Genomic DNA, 17,924 nt, shown 5'->3' on the forward strand with positions numbered 1-17,924 from the left:
TATTTGCAAAACACATGCCACTAAATCAAACTTTTGTATGCAATCTAAGCATCATTTGGCTCTGAGAATGACCATCTCAGCTGCCAGGATATTGATTAAACATCCCTGAAGGGAAATGCGACCGTCCTATTTGGATGAAAGTTAGTCACTCTTCTTCTCACAAGTAACAAAATCCTGACCATATATAACATATTCAGGGCCAAACTGACCTGAAGCACTCGTAATGGAAACACCCTGCAAACACCCTGCCCCACAAGCAAAGCTGCCTGGGGACATGTGATTCCCCAGAGCAGTCAGCCACCACAAGATGGTTTGCAGCTGTTTATGGAGACTCCTCTAATACCCACGTGGACACGCTGCACAGTGAACTTGAAATCTCAATATGACTTAAATGCTATCTTCAGACAAAATAAACTCCTCAGAAACATAAACAAAGACATTTATTGCAAATAAAAATTCACATTCACATCATTAAATCTTATGAAGTATAAGGAGGTCATTTTGCAAATTGTGAAGCATCCATGTGCACAAGGGCTGCTGTTTTCATCAGAACAGCTGCCTGGGACATGCATATATTTATCTGAATGTGCCAAGCCAAATATCCCTCTATCTACAAAGGTTTTTATTTGGCTGGTCACATCTTTCTGACACTTCCACATTTCATTTTCTCTGGATCTGACAGTAGAGGCTCATAGAAAACACCAAACCAAGAATCTGGAAAACAAAGATATTTCTGGTATTACTTGGCAGTCCTGGAAATCCCAGGATACAACCAATACACAGTGGGAACATTTGGTTTGCAAATGCCTTGAAGTGACATGCAGGCTAAATCTGCTATGCAGAATATCTTTTCTAATCTAATTCTTAAAGAACATGACTTTAGAATGTAGCCATTTTTTATGAAATCAGTGTGTACCACAGGTAAGACATGATGAAAAGCTTTCATTTCTTTAAAAGAGTAGTTGCGTCTACAGATGGGGAACACTGTAATTCTGGGTGTTCAAAATGCTGTTGTTAACTGCAATCGAGCAGCAAATATAGAGAAGTTCAAGAAATTCAGACAAAAAAAAATCTATCTTTTATTTTCCAAGAAAGTTGGAGCACCTTTCTGATCTCATTGTGTATTCTAAGGGTTGTTCCCCTTTGAAATCTCTCTTCTTGTCCACTGTCACTCTCTTTTACTTAAATATGTGTGTAAAGGAGTACATGTGTAATGTATACATGCATACGTCTAGAAATATTCCCCACTGGTTTGAGTGGCAAATGAATATGCAACAAATATTTTATATGCATCAGTAATAGTTTTGGGACAGAAACATAGAGATCACTATAGAAGCTGTTGCTTGAAATATAAAATTCAATAGGCTCACCTTCTGTAGTGGGAATTAGTGGGTGAAATTCCCCAGCCTGTGTCAGATAGCTGGTGAGATCAGAAGATCAGAAAACTTCCTTCTGGATTTAAAATTAACTAATCTATGAAGGTGTTTCACAAAAGTAGAAAGTATCCACTTGACATTTCTGAAGCCATGAACACAAGCATGCTTCATTTATTTATTAAGGAAGAGACAGTGGAGTGCATACTGAACACAGGGATATGGCTAAGACAAGGGGATGGAATCAGGACCTCCCTGATATACTATGCCCACATTTTCATTGGCACCCAACTGAAACTGCACTCTTCTTCATTTCCACTAATAGGGTGAGCTGAAACCACTAACAGCCCACAAGTGGCATAATGGAGCATGCAGAGGGGTAACTCTAGGGAAGAACAGCTGACCATTTCTTTTTATCTGGGGTTTTACAAAGCAGAGAGGTCGTTAAATATGTGGCCTTTGATTTGTAATTACTTGAGAAGTCATAATATGTCAATATTTTTGGAAAAGCTATATGCTTATCAAGTGTAAATTGTCAGCTGACAATTTGTACCAGCTGAGGCTCATATTGTTTATTCATGTTTGTTTCTAATCCCTTTGTGACTGGGAGAAGAAGCCACCACAGAAAATGCCAATCAGAGAACAGGGAGGAATGATGGCAAATTAACTGAAGGCTACAGCTCATGTAACTGTAGTTACTAGAGCAAAGTGAATTGTATAATAATGTACCTTTGGGATACAGATGCAATTTTGATATTTTATGCAACTATTATATTTTTAAAGGCCTTTTAAGATTGGTGTATTTCACCTATTTTCCCACAAAATCTACTTGTAGGCAAGAGACCTGACCCCCCATATAAAGCACCTTCAAAAACATTAAGCCTGTGCAAAGTAAGAAGTTAATGGCATGTCTTCTCCCAGTGCTGCAACTGCATAACTCTTCCATGCTTACTATTATTTTCCTGGAAATGTATTTTTGATCTGGGGCTCTTGTCCACTCTTCTGCCATGAGGATTAATCCTCTGCCAATGATGTTAAGTTTTCACTTAGTATAACAAAGCCATCTTTGAACTCTGCACAATCATCTTTGTCATTTCTGCTTTTCCATTAAACGTCCATTGGTGGGGGCAGTGGAGGAGGGAAACCACAGAGGAATAGTGAAAAGAAAGGAAATTATGAAGAAAGGAACATGATGAAATCCTGTTTCTTTGTAATTTTCTCCTAATCAAACCCTATCATTCACCAAGTAGCTGACTGGATAACCTCACCGATTTTCCTCCTCTGGAGAAAATTTTGCATCTTGTTCTTTAGGGTATGATGAAGCAATTAAAATAAAGAGCTCACATGCTCTACTTTTTTACACAAAGGAATATACGGAGCAGCACAGATGTGAACTCAGGCACATTCACACGCCATCTTGATGTCTAAATTATCCCTCAGAATAACAATTTTATACCATAATTTCTCTGTGATAAGAATATGCAGTTTAAAGACTAAGTTTTCTTATGAGATAACTTTTTCGTCAAGCAAGAAAGGAAAGATGAGGAAAAGACTGACTGTTCTGCCTCGTGTCTTCCTGGGGCTGGGACACACCCCCTCCGTCCACAAGGCTCACTGTCAAGGCTCACTCCAGGACTGTTAAATCTTTGAGGAAAAAGTACCATGCGAGATACTTTTAGAGGCAGCAGGGTGGTCTGATCCCACCTGAAGTTCACAGCTCAGCAGCCATATATTCTTTATATGAAATAACAAAAGATTATAGCCAAAGTGAGAGGTGGTTTTCCCTTGACTATTAATTGAGCAAGCCAAGCACTTTAATCCTATTCCCAGGGTATTTCTAAGTAGAACATACTGCTTGTTAGCTACGAAATATTTTAATGGTGGATACTGGTACCTCAATAGCGGCCAGTCCAAAGGCAATTCCCATAATTATGAGCAGATTTTCTTTAAGGTATTTGATAATGGCATGTTCACAAGGCTGAAAAATAAGACAAAATTAGTAATTATAGATAAGAAATATTAGCCTAAGTTTATTAGGAAAGCATCCTCTAAAACAACTCTTGTCACACTCTTTTTCTCTCTCCCTCTGTGTTAAAGAAAGGCAGTTTGAATTTACTCTGGCTTGTTGCTAACAAACACAAAGAAGACAGCTATATGTACCTTGTGCTCTGATAAACATATCTAGTCTTTGCCTTCCCAAATACAAACATGCTTTTAGTAGCTGACGTTAGAAGTGTATAGTTTCAAATGAAGACATACAGCTTTGTATGCATGATTTTCAGTTGACAAGAAAAGAATTATTCTTACTTTCACTTGATAATCAGTCACTGCTGTGAAAGAGACAATGTAGCAATGACTAAATCTGAAAGAGAACTTTGGTTTCCCACTAACCTGATCTTTGGATTTGAAACTTCAAAGTGCATTATTAGAATTGGGCTCAACTACCAATATCTGGATATAAAACCTAGCTTAAACACTCCTTTTGACAAATGTTTGGTAGTCACGGGCTGGGATTTGGACTGAGGCTGGGAGGAAGAGAGTGATCATATCTGAGGTTCTATGCTGAGCTATCCTCCTTTTTAATAAAGGCATACATCTGTTCTTATAATGACTATGTCTTGTCCAGACATTGACAATATTCTCTTTGCAAACTGTAGGGAAAGCCAAGTGTGGCTCACTTTCATCAAATCTACAGTACTATTCCAGTATTTCAACTGCCTTCTCCCAGATATAATGCACAGTTATAATGCACCTTCTCCATATTTCCTCCCTCACAATAAACATGTGGGTCTCCTTCTAAGCCTTCTAAAACCACTCTTATTTAAGCTGACTCGGAACTGCATTGAATACCAAATCTTTTTTTCCTGGATCAGAAGAGCTGAATATCTTTACTAGCATCTAACACCACCATGAAATCTGTGTGTTCATGTGAGTGATATCTTGCACCTGCAGTAATTTCACTGATGGCTTCTCATGTGTCCTTTGAGGGTTTGCCTGAAGCCAAAAAGACATTAAAATGTGGCCAAAACAGTCTCTTTGTGTACATCTTATTTCCAGACTGGGTTCTGGCATCCACTACTTAACCAGAATATTCCCTTGTTTTAAAAGAGTATTTGCTTCTGTGGGACTACACAGGGAGGAAATTAGTGTTCAGGCAAGACCTGGTTAAGGAGCTATGCATTAAGAAAAGTATACAATCAGATTTGGACATCTATTAAAATCTGCTTTGTGCTAGGTGTAGACTGGCAAATTTTGTATCACCAGCATTCTAAGAATGCAGCTACTTTGTGCTAGTTTTCCACCTTTTTTGCTTTTCTCCACATATTTTTCTTTATGTGCACAGAGTCCAAATTTCAATATAAGGAGATAGATAAATATTGAAATTAATTGAGACCTCTGCTGTCCACCTACCAATGTTAGAGTATGTTTTCTTGCTGCCTGTCACCAGACATTTTTGCCTTATTATTATATCACAGGAGCTTTTCAAAAGGCTGTATTTGTAGGAAACACACTTTGAGTATGCTGCCATGAAGATTACACCATGCAAGGTTTCTTTCCAGCAGAAAACATGAGTGTGGGCGGATTTATTAAAGAACTATACAACCTCAAAAGTCTTGCATCTAACATGTTCATTTTTCAATATCCCTTTGAAAACCTTTGAGTCAACGTATCTACTACCAGAATGAGCCTGTGTGGGAACATAAACTTTCTGAGGGAGGAATGAGGGATGAAGGATAGCTGACATGCTGCTCTGATCCAGAGGCATAACCCTGACAGCAAAGTCATACTGGTTTCCACCCACAGAAACCATGCATACATTTGAGGTCCTAAGGGTACTGCACTGCACAGCTAAGATAGAAGCAGCCTAGGAAGAGAAAGCAGCAACATATTTCATATATGCACAGTAATTTCACAACAGGAGACACAGGGGCAGTTCTGCCTAACAAAGAGAAGGCAAGACTTTGCATTTTCAGAAAGATACAGAACTGCTGACTGTGCCAGTCACCAAAGACAACCTTGAGTTAAAACGTGCTTTTCAAAAGAGGAGGGGAATGTTATATTTTTCTTACCGTTTTATAAACATATCTGCTTTGAAAGTAAACGCAGAGGTCTTTTGGTGGGTCCTTTTGTTCACACTCACAGGCTTTACTGCTACCAAAAGCAGTATTAAAATTTTTCCCCCAGTCTGTAGGTCCATTCACCAAACCGCAGCACTGGTTCTGTGAGAAAAGAGGAAATGGGAGGATGAGGAAAAAAGTGATGATTTACAGTTCAAGGAGAGTAGGGGAGGGAGCTGAGAGGAAAAACGAAGTAGAAATTTCCTTTCATCTTTTCCTATGTGGAAATTTTCTGAAATTGGTATGTCTCAAACACCGTTTATATTTCCATGCCAGTTATACGAATGCAAGTGCGCATGTTTGAAAAAAAAAAGAAAGAAAAGGAAAAAAGACCAGGTTTGTTTAAAAAAACCCATGATCATACTATAAAACTAGTAATTATCAGTGCTGGAATGGAATTGGAACATGGAACAACTCCGGGTGTAGCATTTATTGAAAAACAAGTCTTCTTTCTGCAGGTTTTACTTGCAGACAGTAACAGCTCCAGTAATATCCACATTTCATATCTTGAAAATCCAGGCTGAAAATGTAAAATTCAGGCACATAAAACTCTGAAATCCAGAAAAATAACCACCTTGAATGATGCTTAGGCCTTTAAATTAGACATGGACTGAGTAGGCCAGGGCTCCGTTTGGGGTTTATGAAACCTAAACCAAGTGCAGTTTCATTTCATGTTCCACTTTATTCAAGCCACTAAAGCTCAGGGGTGCAGACTTGGGTTTGAGGTCCTCCCTTTTTTAAAATGCAGCAGGAAATGTTCACATTTTCATATAAAAGCAAAGGCCATGGGACATAATAAAGCAGTCCTGGTCTATTTAAAAATTAATACAGTAATTAAAGTATTTTTCATTTTGCTCACCCTTCACTCATGTCTCCAGGGAGCTGCTTATTGTATCAGAAGAAATAAGCTGTCTCAGAAGCAGAGAACAGGACTGGAGGTGGAATGAGGAAGGAGAAGAGGAAGCAATATAAGGCACCCAAATATTGTTTCTTCTTTCCTTTTCTTTAACAACAACAGTCTTGAAAAACACAGGAATTCTTTAAGTCTACCCATCAAAATCATCACTCATAAAGGACTTAAAAATAGCAGGCATTTTGTCAATGTATAGACAGTTACTATTGGCAGGTGCAGGAGTCTGTGCTGTGAATTATATCAGTGAAATTCAAGATCTTCTCTGTGCGACACCCAAGAGCAAGCTGGCACTGTGTCAACCTTCTGGGATCCTGCAGGTGTGGAAAGGCAGGATAGCTATAAGCACAGTGAAATCAAACCCCATGTTTATCGTATCTTCTTCACCCTTCTTACACAATAAAGTATGGTATTTAATGACTTCATAATAATAGGATATTCTAAATGAAATACACTCCTGAAGTTTTCCTTATCCTTGGGGTAATCTTGCCTTTAGAGTACTGGATGGTTCTTAGCCAGGATAAATTGAAGGAGCAATGTCCTTTCAGAAGCGAAAGCCGGGACAAAGGAGCAGGCAGCTTTCTTATGGAAGAACTTAGCGAACCATCAGTCTCACATGTGTGTTGTGTGTCCTTGCTCTATTGCTCTTACAAACACTGCTGTACAAAGAAATCATCACAGAAAGCCCATGTCAAATCAAGAGAGCAGAATCCCCTTGTGTTAACTTGCATTTAAGTCAGACCTTCCCCATCTCCATGAAACAAATGAAAATCAGATCTATAGTGAAGTAGATATAAAATGAAGCACAGGCAAATGGTAGAGATGGAATAGATAGCAACAAACCCGGTCCTTTGTTACATTTTAGTTACCATTTGCTCAAACTTCTGGAAACTCTCTTGAAATTCTTTAGCTTCTTCTGAAGAGCTTTGCAGTAAATACACATTCTGCTCGAGAGACAACTTAACGGCTTCTTCAATCTGCAAGTCAAAATATTTTGTTAGTTTTCAGGGTAGAAACAAAACTCTGGGAAGACATCAATGAAAATGCAGAATAATACCGTACCTGAGATCTGTACACAGCTCCTAAAATACCTCCTGCGATCTGAAGGATCAGGATCAAAAGCAGTCCAATAAAAAACTAGGAAAAAAAAAAAAGGGGGGGGGGTGAGAAAACTATAGTGCTTTTACCTAAAATTATATAATTTCTTCTAAGTGAATGTTAAGATTCCCTGTGCTTGAATAGCCATGTAGGCAGGGTGAACCAGTCACAGCTGCTCCAGTTATTGTTTCCTTGGCAAAGAGAAAAGAGAGTGCTCAAGACAAGAGTGTGATCAGCTGGTGATCAAAGCAAAGTGCACACCAGAGTACAGGCATGGTGGGCTGTGTGTACGGGAGAGATGGGCGGGAGGATCAGGAGGATGTTTTAGGAGGACCAGCAAAGGGAGTAACTTGGAATTTATGGAATTAAATGCGACTAGTGAGGGAGAACTGGTTTAACAAAAATATCTACATCCTTATTTGATACTACTTGATCATATCCATCAAATGTAGCTGTGGTCTGCTAAAATTAGACAAATGCTTTTCTCTCCTACCAGCAGCAGCATGCACCGGCTCTCCTTTATGGCACCACAGCACCCCAGAAAACCAAGGACCATAATGATGGAGCCCACGGCTATCAGCAGATTAGCTCCTACTAACATGTTGCTGTTTATCTCCTGAAAAGAGAAGGGAAAAAAAAATCTTTCAGTTCCTTCTGAAAACATCCATATCTCCGAAAACAAGAGAATTATTTCATAAATGATAAACATATTGATTAGCACTCATGGAGAAATTCTGATCAATTAACAAACAAAGTTCTAATCCCCCTTTCTTAAAATTTTTGTTCTTGAGCTCAGCAGAACCTGCCTTTTCACAGTCTCTGCACAAGACAAAAGTCAACTTTATGAAATAAAGACCTCTTGTCTTTAAAGTGGCTTTCTGTTAGTTTTCAGCCAATGAATCTTTGCTTTTTACTAGAAGCAGAAAAATTTATTGTCTCAAAATCTTTCCTACATTAACCAAACATTAAAGAAACAAAATCTCTACTTGTCATTAAAAGGCCAGGACCATTCTCAGTGGCTGTTCTTGAGAGAACACTTTTCAGAGCAAAGGTCTAGGAAATAGGTGTATCTTCCAAAGCAGTTTTCCTTTTCCTTTTCCTTTTCCTTTTCCTTTTCCTTTTCCTTTTCCTTTTCCTTTCCCTTTCCCTTTTCCTTTCCCTTTCCCTTTCCCTTTCCTTTTCCCTTTCCCTTTCCCTTTCCCTTTCCTCTTCCCTTCTCCTTCTCCTTCTTCTCCTTCTCCTCCTCCTTCTCCTTCTCCTTCTCCTTCTCCTTCTCCTTCTCCTTCTCCTTCTCCTTCTCCTTCTCCTTCTCCTCCTTTTCCTTGGCATGATCTCTAATATTACCCTCAGAGATGAGGACTGTATTTTGTTATGTAGGACATTCAACTAAACAATTCATATACCCCAATATTACTAGATATCAAATTATTCAGTTCCCACGGGACTGAGTAAGGGCAAAAGCCAAAATAGAGAAAAAGATTCAAAGAATTTTCCAATGTAGCTGGTGCCAAGATTAGCAAAAATGTCTGGAAGTTGTCACATTTATCTTCTGATGCAAATTAAGGTATATAGACAACCATAATTTGAAGAACATGTTGTTTATATTCTTAGAAAGCTCTATTCGTCTGCAGCCAAATCCTATGGCCTGTTCGGTTATTACTCAGGGAAAATATTCATTGGTTTTGAATAGGAACTTTGCCTGCATAGAAGCAAAAATGTGAGAAAAAGCTTTATTTTTTTGTCCCTAGTCTTGTTTCAAAGGTTTTGGGTAGTACTAAGTATCACTTCTGGGAACCAGTTTGGGACACACTTAACTAGACTTTTCTGAATAGGAAATCACTCAAACATTAAGAAAGGATAACAGTGGTTATGGTTTTCCACGCTCTATTCTATATCTGAGGCATTATACTCCAGGAGGTCAACTATCAAGTGTGGTATTTTCAGCTTCTTTTAAAATATGTTGATTAAGAAGTGAAAGTTGTCATTGTTCCATGTAGAGAATAGCAGAACTCTCCACCACGACATAATTTACCCATGGCGCAATGTCATCATGAACTGAGTTCTATTGCATTCATCCTCTGCCAGACATGAGACATCTGGGACTGGCTAAGGGCAACAACATCATCAGCAAAATGGCAGGATATATATAAAGCTATCTTCTTATCTCCACCATCTTTTCATTTCCAGGTGGGAAAGAATTGAGTTAAAAATTATTGTTCTTAACTGACCAAATGTGGTAGAGCAGCAGAGGAGTAATCTTAAGGTTTGCGACTTAATGTATACTAAAGACTCAATCTGGAAGCCAAAAAAATTGCTTCCATGTAACACCTGGCCGTGTTTTTGCTTTTATGGCCAGGAAGTATTTTTGGAAATTAATTCTTTTTTTCTATGATGTCCCAAATTCACAAGAAGAAAGATAATGCTTATCCTTAGAGTCAGATTTTTCTTTCTGTTAGTATAACAAAGCACCAACATACAAAGATTGCACGGTGCCCTTCTGATAAGCATTTATCAAGCTGTGAAATCAGCTTCACACAGGGGTGACAAAAACTTGCTGTAAGTCAGAGGGCAGTGCTATTAGGAGCCCACTTGGCGAAAGGTTGGCAGGACCCTGAGGGCCAAAGGTTCTTCGTACCAACAGGACCAGTGTCTGCTGCATATCTCATGCAAATTGTCTGCTGCAAAGGCTCCTAAAAATTGTATTTTCCCTAGTTTTGCAAAAAAGGGAAGTCAAGAAGCCTGAAGTAATAACCCACATAATATACAGGAGGCAAACTCGGTGACTTTCTTCTCCCCTCTAAGAGGATTGTTAGGGCATTTTAATCCTAGATATGGATTTCTGGATCTCTAAAACTTTCCTTCTATATAAATATGGGCGGAAAAGATAAAGTGTTTTTAAGGAGTCATTGAAAATAAAAGGGAAAAGTCCTCACTCCCTTTCAAGGTTGCACTTACTGCGGAAATAAGAATCTGCTATTGAAAAGAGTGAAAAAGGTAAAAATATTCCCTACAAACATATGGAAGTAACCATAAAAATATATATGACAATACTACTCTTAGAGGGAAAGACATTGAAAAGCCTAAGAGGTGCATGGCACTTCATTATTCTTCCTGACACTGAAATTAATAACAAAACCAACATTAGTTTTCATTAGAGCAGACACGTTTTCCAACAGAAGTCAGTGTGCATCTGCAAGAAACTACATTTGTTACACAAGAAGGCACTTCTTGTAGTCACGTCTGCATGTACAGCAATTGCTTTATCTGACTACGCACACCACCTCATTTAATCTTAAATATCATAAAATGCATTAATCTTTACCCACACAAACCACCCCAACAGAAAAAAAACAACAAATTTGGAAAATGGGAAGGCATAGGCAGTAGCTTCCACATTGTACATGGCATCTGCATACATTTACCTGCTGATCATCTATGCCAACACGTATCCATATTGAGACTCCTAAAATGATGGAACCACAGACCTGCAGGATAAAAAACAGAGTATTTAGCAAAATCTGAAATTTTACCTCAAAGTTCTACATCCCAATTGTACCAGATGCTAGCCAAAATTCTGAAATCATTTGTTTGGCAGAGTGAAAGAAACATGAATTGCTGAAGCATAGAATATTGACTCATATCCAGGAAACTTCATAAGGGTAGTTAAATCTTCACATATGCACAAAATCCCTGATGTTTCTACCTCAGAGGACTCCACATTTCCTTAATGATTTATACATGTGGTTGGGAAGCACACAGAAATTCTGTCAGATGAGAGAGGAATATAGATTGCTATAGCATGTATATAATATAGGTGTCAAGAACATTGTTACTTATTTAACTGAAACACAGGAAAATTGATAAGGGATAGCTGTATAAACATTGTTTCTAGAATTATTCAGGACACATATCTAGAGACATTCTCTATGATAAAAGTACCAGGAAAAGTTCTAAACAAAGTCTTTCTGCTGTTTGTATTGTAAAAATGTCTGGCCATCTCCAATCCTTAGAATATTCCTCCTATAAAATACTTGCAGTTATTATTTCCATTACATTTTCATGGAAAACAACCATACTCGGTAGCGTACACATGAAAGTTAGACCAGAATTACTTGCTCTAAGATATTGAAGTCGGGGCAGATGAATCCCAGGTCCAGAGGTATTCTCTAATCACTAGTTCTCCTGTTTTGTTGATAGCTGAGGCATCCTTCCACTGTGTGCCAGTCACTCTATTCCTAAACTTATCCATGATGATTCTTCAATGGAATTTCTCTCTATTAAGTGTTGGAGACAAGTGGTTAGGCCACTAATGAGGTGTAAAGTTTGTGCTTACTGAGCTGACTGGTAAGAAAGAGAGATCACTGAGGACCAGAGACTAGGCAGAGTTAGAATTATCATAGTATCATAGTATCATAGTATAGTTTGGGTTGGAAGGGACCTTAAAGATCATCTAGTTCCAATCCCCCTGACATGGGCAGGAACATCCCACTTAAAGTAGGGTGCCCAAGGCCCCATGCAACCTGGCCTTGAACACCTCAAGGAATGGGGCAGCCACAGCTTCCCTGGAAAACCTCTTCCAGTGCCTCACCACCCTCATGGTGAAGAAATTCTTCCTAATGTCCAGTCTAAATCTGCCCCTCTCCAGTTTATACCCCTTCCTCCTGGTCCTGTCCCCACAAGACTTTATGAATAGCCCCTCTCCAGCTTTCCTGTAGGCCCCCTTCAGGTACTGGAAGGTCGCTATAAGATCTCCTCTGAGCTTTTTCTTTTCCAGGCTGAACAGGCTCAACTCTGTCAGCCTGTCCTCGTATAGGAGGTGCTCCAGCCCTCCGATCATCTTTGTAGCCCTCCTCTGGACCTGTTCCAATAGCTCCATGTCCTTCTTACGTTGAGAATTCCAGAACTGGACACAGTATTCCAGATGAGGTCTCACAAGAGAGGAGTAGATTATCTTCCTGTATGTCATCAGTACTCAAGTCTTAAAAGGTCCTGAAATTTTGTCATGAGCTTCCTGTGAGACTGGGACTATTCCTAACCTTTTAAAATTAAAAGAGCTATTTTTATGTTTTAGATAATTTTTCTTAAAAATACTTTCCCTGCAAAAGGTTTCATACAATATTCAGCATCAAAGACTATAACGACTTCAGCAGATTATTTAATATGGAGCAGAGCCAGCACTCAGCCATGAGTACTACACATTTTCCTGCTATAAGTAAAGGTTCTATTTTAAACATAAAAAGGAAAGTTGTACAATCGATGACAGCTATATCATGCTACCAAATTTAAATATAACTCCCCACTGAAACCTTCTGAGTCTTCCTAGAAACTGATGGTATCTTACAACCATATATTTAGGTCTTGTTCAGCAGTACTATGTGAGCCATGTGGCTATGCACCAGACAACATAGGCTAACTAATGTGAAAATTTCCAATGAAACCACTATTGCTACAAACCCAAACAGTATTTGGCCCATTGCCTTATTTGTTATATAGGACTTCCTATAAAAGCACATCACAGTAGTGGAAGTAAATGTACCTGAATATATAGGAACTTACCGATCTGACGGGAATGCTACAATATCTATTACCTTCATTCAAAAAACCCCCATCATTTATAAATAAAAAATACCAGTAAGGTTTGTGAATTTTACTAATAAATATAGAGTTGGTTTATGTTGATAAAAAATGCTCCATTTCAGTAAAATCTGAATGTTTTATTTCTGTTTATTTTCATAACATACAAAATGTATAAGGACAACTACAGAAAAGTTTTGAAACAAATCAAATTGGTCTGTTCCCAGAGTCCAAGTAGAATATGTCAAGTTTACTGGTATACACACCATTCTAATAATTATGTTTTCTTAATATAGAATTTCAGCTAAAGAAATTTTAATTTCAGGAAATTTCATTTTTAGTGAACTCATTCTTTCCAATGAAATAAGAAAAGGTATTTTGAAAAGGTCCTCACCCATTTTCCCAAGACTAAATGGCTGTCACAGTTTTGTCTCAACACTTGGCCAAGAATCAATAACCTCATCACGGTGGCATAGATTGACCAGGAAAAGAGTTGTTGTCCTTCAAAATCAATCAGTCCTTCTCTTCTCAAGCCTTTCAGTCTCAGTGTGATGAAACACAGCCCAATTAAAACAATGTCACCTCAGATGAGCCTGTTGTGACTCTGGATCAGCAGTATGTCAAGCTTCCTCATTTTTCAGACACTGGAATATCAAACCTATGGGGAATTCCCTCCACTGGTACACACTTGTTTGAGTAACCAGTTTAAGGGTATTAGATGTAGCTTTCTAGTGAGGGTACCTTTGCTCAGAAAAAATTTCCCTGGAATAGTCACTTGAGATACCTGAAATTGACAGTAAAAGGAAGGTACTTCACATGATGTGGTCTGTGGCTCAACATACTTGCTAAGTTTATGTTGCCAGAAGGGACTGCAAGTCTGATCTGATATGATAACAGCAACTGATCAAAGATTGCTCTGTTACTAATTCTACAATTTTGCATGATGTGGAGTAGCAGAAGCTGACAGAATGAGGGCAGCAGGTGAGACTGGATATAATGCAAACTCTGAAGAAGGGAAAGAGGAAAATTCTGACTTGTGTGTCAGTTTTAATGCAAAAACTGACTTAAGGGTTAATTTAAAGACTATTAGAAGCTCCATGTAGGAAGCCAGTTCCTAAGTCTTCAAAAGCCTAAAAGCTCTGCTTTTTTCTACCAAACTGGGTGGATCCAAAACTCTATGGACTTGCTGGAGCCCAGCATGAGTCTCATGGGGCTGTAGATTCCCATGGGGGCAAACATAATGTAGTGAAGCCAAAGCAACTTTGCAGAGCTAGCTTAAACTACTCCAGGGATTACACATTTAGTGCTAACCTGTTAAAGCTGCTTAGAAAAAGACACCAGAAGGCTGGAAAGCCCATTACTGAGTACCCTAAGAAGGGACACTCCCATAGGACTTAAAATGAAATTATGCTAGGTAAATATGCAGCTGCTTATCCAGTTAAGGTTAAAGTCACCTTCACTTCCCACTATCAGTTTAATTTTCCACCTGCCAGCTGTCTTGCGCACAAAAGACAGCAGTGTCTTTAAAGACATCACTGTTCCCTCAACTTTACTGCAGCAATTTAATGATTTACAGGAACTAGAGAGAGGAATGTGAATCAAAGAATTCAGCTCATTGTATTCTGTCAGCCCATATTCCTGTTTGCACCACGTCTGTTTTTCCCCAGCCTGTAGTGCTAAGATTCTTCCTTTAGAGTAAGTAATTATAGCTACTGCTATAGTAAATATTCCTGTCCTTCTCTGTCCCATCCAGGCAGTCATATTCACAGCAAATATCTCAGCATATTCTTCCCTAGAGTAGTGCACGGATTTCCCTACTTTTGACATAAAGATAGGTTTGGGAAGTTTGTTCTGCTTCTGCTTGTTTCCTGAGCTTCCAAGACTCTCCCAGGGCTACATCTTGTGTTTTTTCCTAGGAAACCATGGTTTCCTAGGAAACCATGTCCTAAGCCCATTGGAGGCTTAGGCATGGGGCATCATTCACATATTCATTCTATTCTAGTCTGAGACATTTGCCTATGTTTTAGCTTACACCTAATACAGATGAACATGAACAGGAAAAACTTCCTGCGGCACAGGGATTCCAGGTCAGAAACTGACAGACTTTCTTGAGCACTTTTGCAGAAAAACTTAAACAAAGATATCAACTATCTTTAATCTGCCTTGATGGAGGTGGAGGAAGAAGAAGAAGGAGGCAGTCCAAATCGTCACTGGCCAGTTAGGAATTTCTTTGTGAGGTCCACAAGAATTATGCTAATTCTTCTCATTTTGGCTAGCCACAAATTTTCCAATTTTACTGTTTCATAGAATCATAGAATCATAGAATCATAGAATCATAGAATCTTAGAATCATAGAATAGTTTGGGTTGGAAGGGACCTTAAAGATAATGTAGTTCCAACCCCCTGCCATGGGCAGGGACATCCCACTAGATCAGGCTGCCCAAGGCCCATCCAACCTGGCCTTGAACACCTCAAGGGATGGGGCAGCCACAACCTCCCTTGCCAACCTGTTCCAGTGCCTCACCACCCTCATCGTGAAGAAATTCTTCCTTATGTCTAGCCCAAATCTGCCCCTCTCCAGTTTACAGCCATTCCCCGTTGTCCTATCACTAAAAGCCTTTGTCAACAGTCCCTCCCCAGCTTTCTTGTAAGTCCCTTTCAGGTGCTGGAGGTTGCTATAAGATCTCATCTGAGCCTTCTCTTCTGCAGGCTGAACAAGCCAAACTCTCTCAGCATGTCCTCATAGCAGAGGTGCTCCAGCCCTCTGATTATCTTTGTAGCCCTCCACTGGACCCATTCCATATCCTTCTTACGTTGAGGATTCCAGAATTGGACACAATACTCCAGGTGAGGTCTCAGAAGAGTGGAATAGAGGAGCAGAATCACTTCCCTTGCCCTGCTGGCCACGCTTCTTTTGATGCAGCCTGGGATACAGTTGGCCTTCTGGGCTGCGAACACACATTGCCGGCTCATGTTGAGCTTCTCATTGACGAGCACCCCCAAGTCCTTCTCTGCATGGCTGCTCTCAATCACATCATCTCCCATCGCGTACTGAAATCGGGGATTGCCCGACCTAGATGTAGGACCTTGCACTTGGCCTTGTTGAACCTCCTGAGGTTCTGTGGCCCCTTTAGAATGCTATCACATTAAAACATGCCCCGAGAAAAAGCCCATAATACAGCTAGTACTTCCACTTCTGGTTTCAGTGAACCTCTAGTGAACCTGACAAATCTCGATCAGAAAAGCTGACAGCGAGATTGAACCATGAGACAAATATTCTTTAACTCAAACCTTTTCAGAGCTTCCAGGACCTGAAATTCTTTCAAACCAGCTGAGATGTGGTACATAGACAAATACAGTTCAAACAACAGCCAGAAACCTGCCTGCTGCCTTGTGGTCTATCTGCCTTGATACAGCTATTGGCAGTACTGCCAGCCCACACCATTTCACAAATGTTTAGTGTCCGCCATCAGAAACTAATTATGGCACTGAACGTAAAGCAAAGAACCACAAAGAAGGATATGAAAACCATTTATCAATTAGGAAGCTAAAAATACAAGTGAATTTTCCAGATCTTCCATGGCAACTACATTTTCGAGATTATGTGATTTGGATACAATAAAATAGAAATAGAATAGACAATAGAAGCAAAAGAATAATGCATCATAAGCAGAAAGTCTGTTATCTTCTGACTGATACAAAGGGCACAATTTGGGTGCGGAGAAAGACTCATGGTTGTTCTGCTTCTGAATGTAGATGGAAAGCTATTATATTTTGCAGAAAAAGACAATGGGAAGGCCAAAGTTAAACATATTCTCTCCTCCCCCCCTCCCTGATTTACAGTCGTACTCTGTTTCCACTTATGTTCTATTTTCTTTACAATTCCTTCAACTACAGCATTCAGATAATGTTGAACATATTTCATGAATCACTAATAAGAGTTTAAAGACCAGCTTACCCAAAATAAGAAGTTGAAGATGAACATGGAGTACTTCATGCAGTTGCTTACACCCGCCATTTTCAACAAGCTGAAACAAAAATGAGAACTGCAGAAAAAGCTTTCCTAAGAGTTTGACCTCGATACAGCAGTCAAAGAAGCTCCTGTTTCTTCTGAAAATCTCTCAAACCACTGCAAATACACTGTGCTCTGCTACTCAAAGCAAAAATGGTGACCAGGCACGAACAATTACTTAAATAGTTCCTGTACCACAGGTAAAGATTAACCAGAGTGTTGGGGAAGCACTACCCAGTGTTACCACTGAGTCTCCAGACTCTCACTGCTTCTCTGTGATTTGTACTTTTCTAAGGTCCAGTTAGTCTTGTCCTACACCTCAAAAGTAAACAGATAAGGTAGCAAAAGTCATTATTTCAAGATAAAGGAAAATGAGCATAAAAAAAATTTTACAGAGCTGCTTTTAAGAGGTGGAAATGATTGCATTTCTTAATGCTTTTAAGTTACAGAGTTCACTCTTTCATCGCCCACTGATCATTGCCAACATTTATTTGATCATGTTCACCCTCCTACTCCAGATGTTCAGCTGTCGTGAAGGGATGGGTCTGTGTTATCCCAGTAGAGAAGGGATAAGGACTCTGCCACCATTTTCACCTTCTCAGTGTCTGCTTCAGATCCTTTTCCTCAGGACTCTTGGAATCTAAGCATTATGGTGCACGAACTGTTCTGCTGTGCAGGTTCCGAAAAGTGTTGTAAACCCTACCACAGCAATCATGATTCTGGCATCAAATGTAGGGTACCTCTCAGCAACAGGAGCTAAATTCATCCCAGAACACAAGGTAATAAACCTATTTCACTAGTTTTGTTTTCTGTCTGATTTGTTTGCTGTTGTGCTTCTC

At 39.3% G+C, this 17,924-nt stretch overlaps 1 protein-coding gene across 1 annotated transcript; it reads right to left on the reverse strand.

Annotated features, from left to right (window-relative positions):
- Positions 1 to 453: 453 nt before the first annotated feature.
- Positions 454 to 17,201, reverse strand: TSPAN8 (tetraspanin 8). Its single transcript, XM_054080156.1, has 8 exons — positions 17,032 to 17,201; positions 10,922 to 10,984; positions 7,993 to 8,115; positions 7,464 to 7,538; positions 7,271 to 7,378; positions 5,444 to 5,593; positions 3,268 to 3,351; positions 454 to 714 (listed from the first exon to the last, which is right to left on the reverse strand). Exons 1-8 carry the CDS (start codon positions 17,089 to 17,091, stop codon positions 661 to 663), a joined length of 717 nt encoding a protein of 238 aa, XP_053936131.1. The 5' UTR covers positions 17,092 to 17,201; the 3' UTR covers positions 454 to 660.
- Between the last annotated feature and the right edge of the window lie 723 nt (positions 17,202 to 17,924).

This window comes from Cuculus canorus, chromosome 1 (assembly GCF_017976375.1).
Source record: "Cuculus canorus isolate bCucCan1 chromosome 1, bCucCan1.pri, whole genome shotgun sequence".
Taxonomy (NCBI): domain Eukaryota; kingdom Metazoa; phylum Chordata; class Aves; order Cuculiformes; family Cuculidae; genus Cuculus; species Cuculus canorus.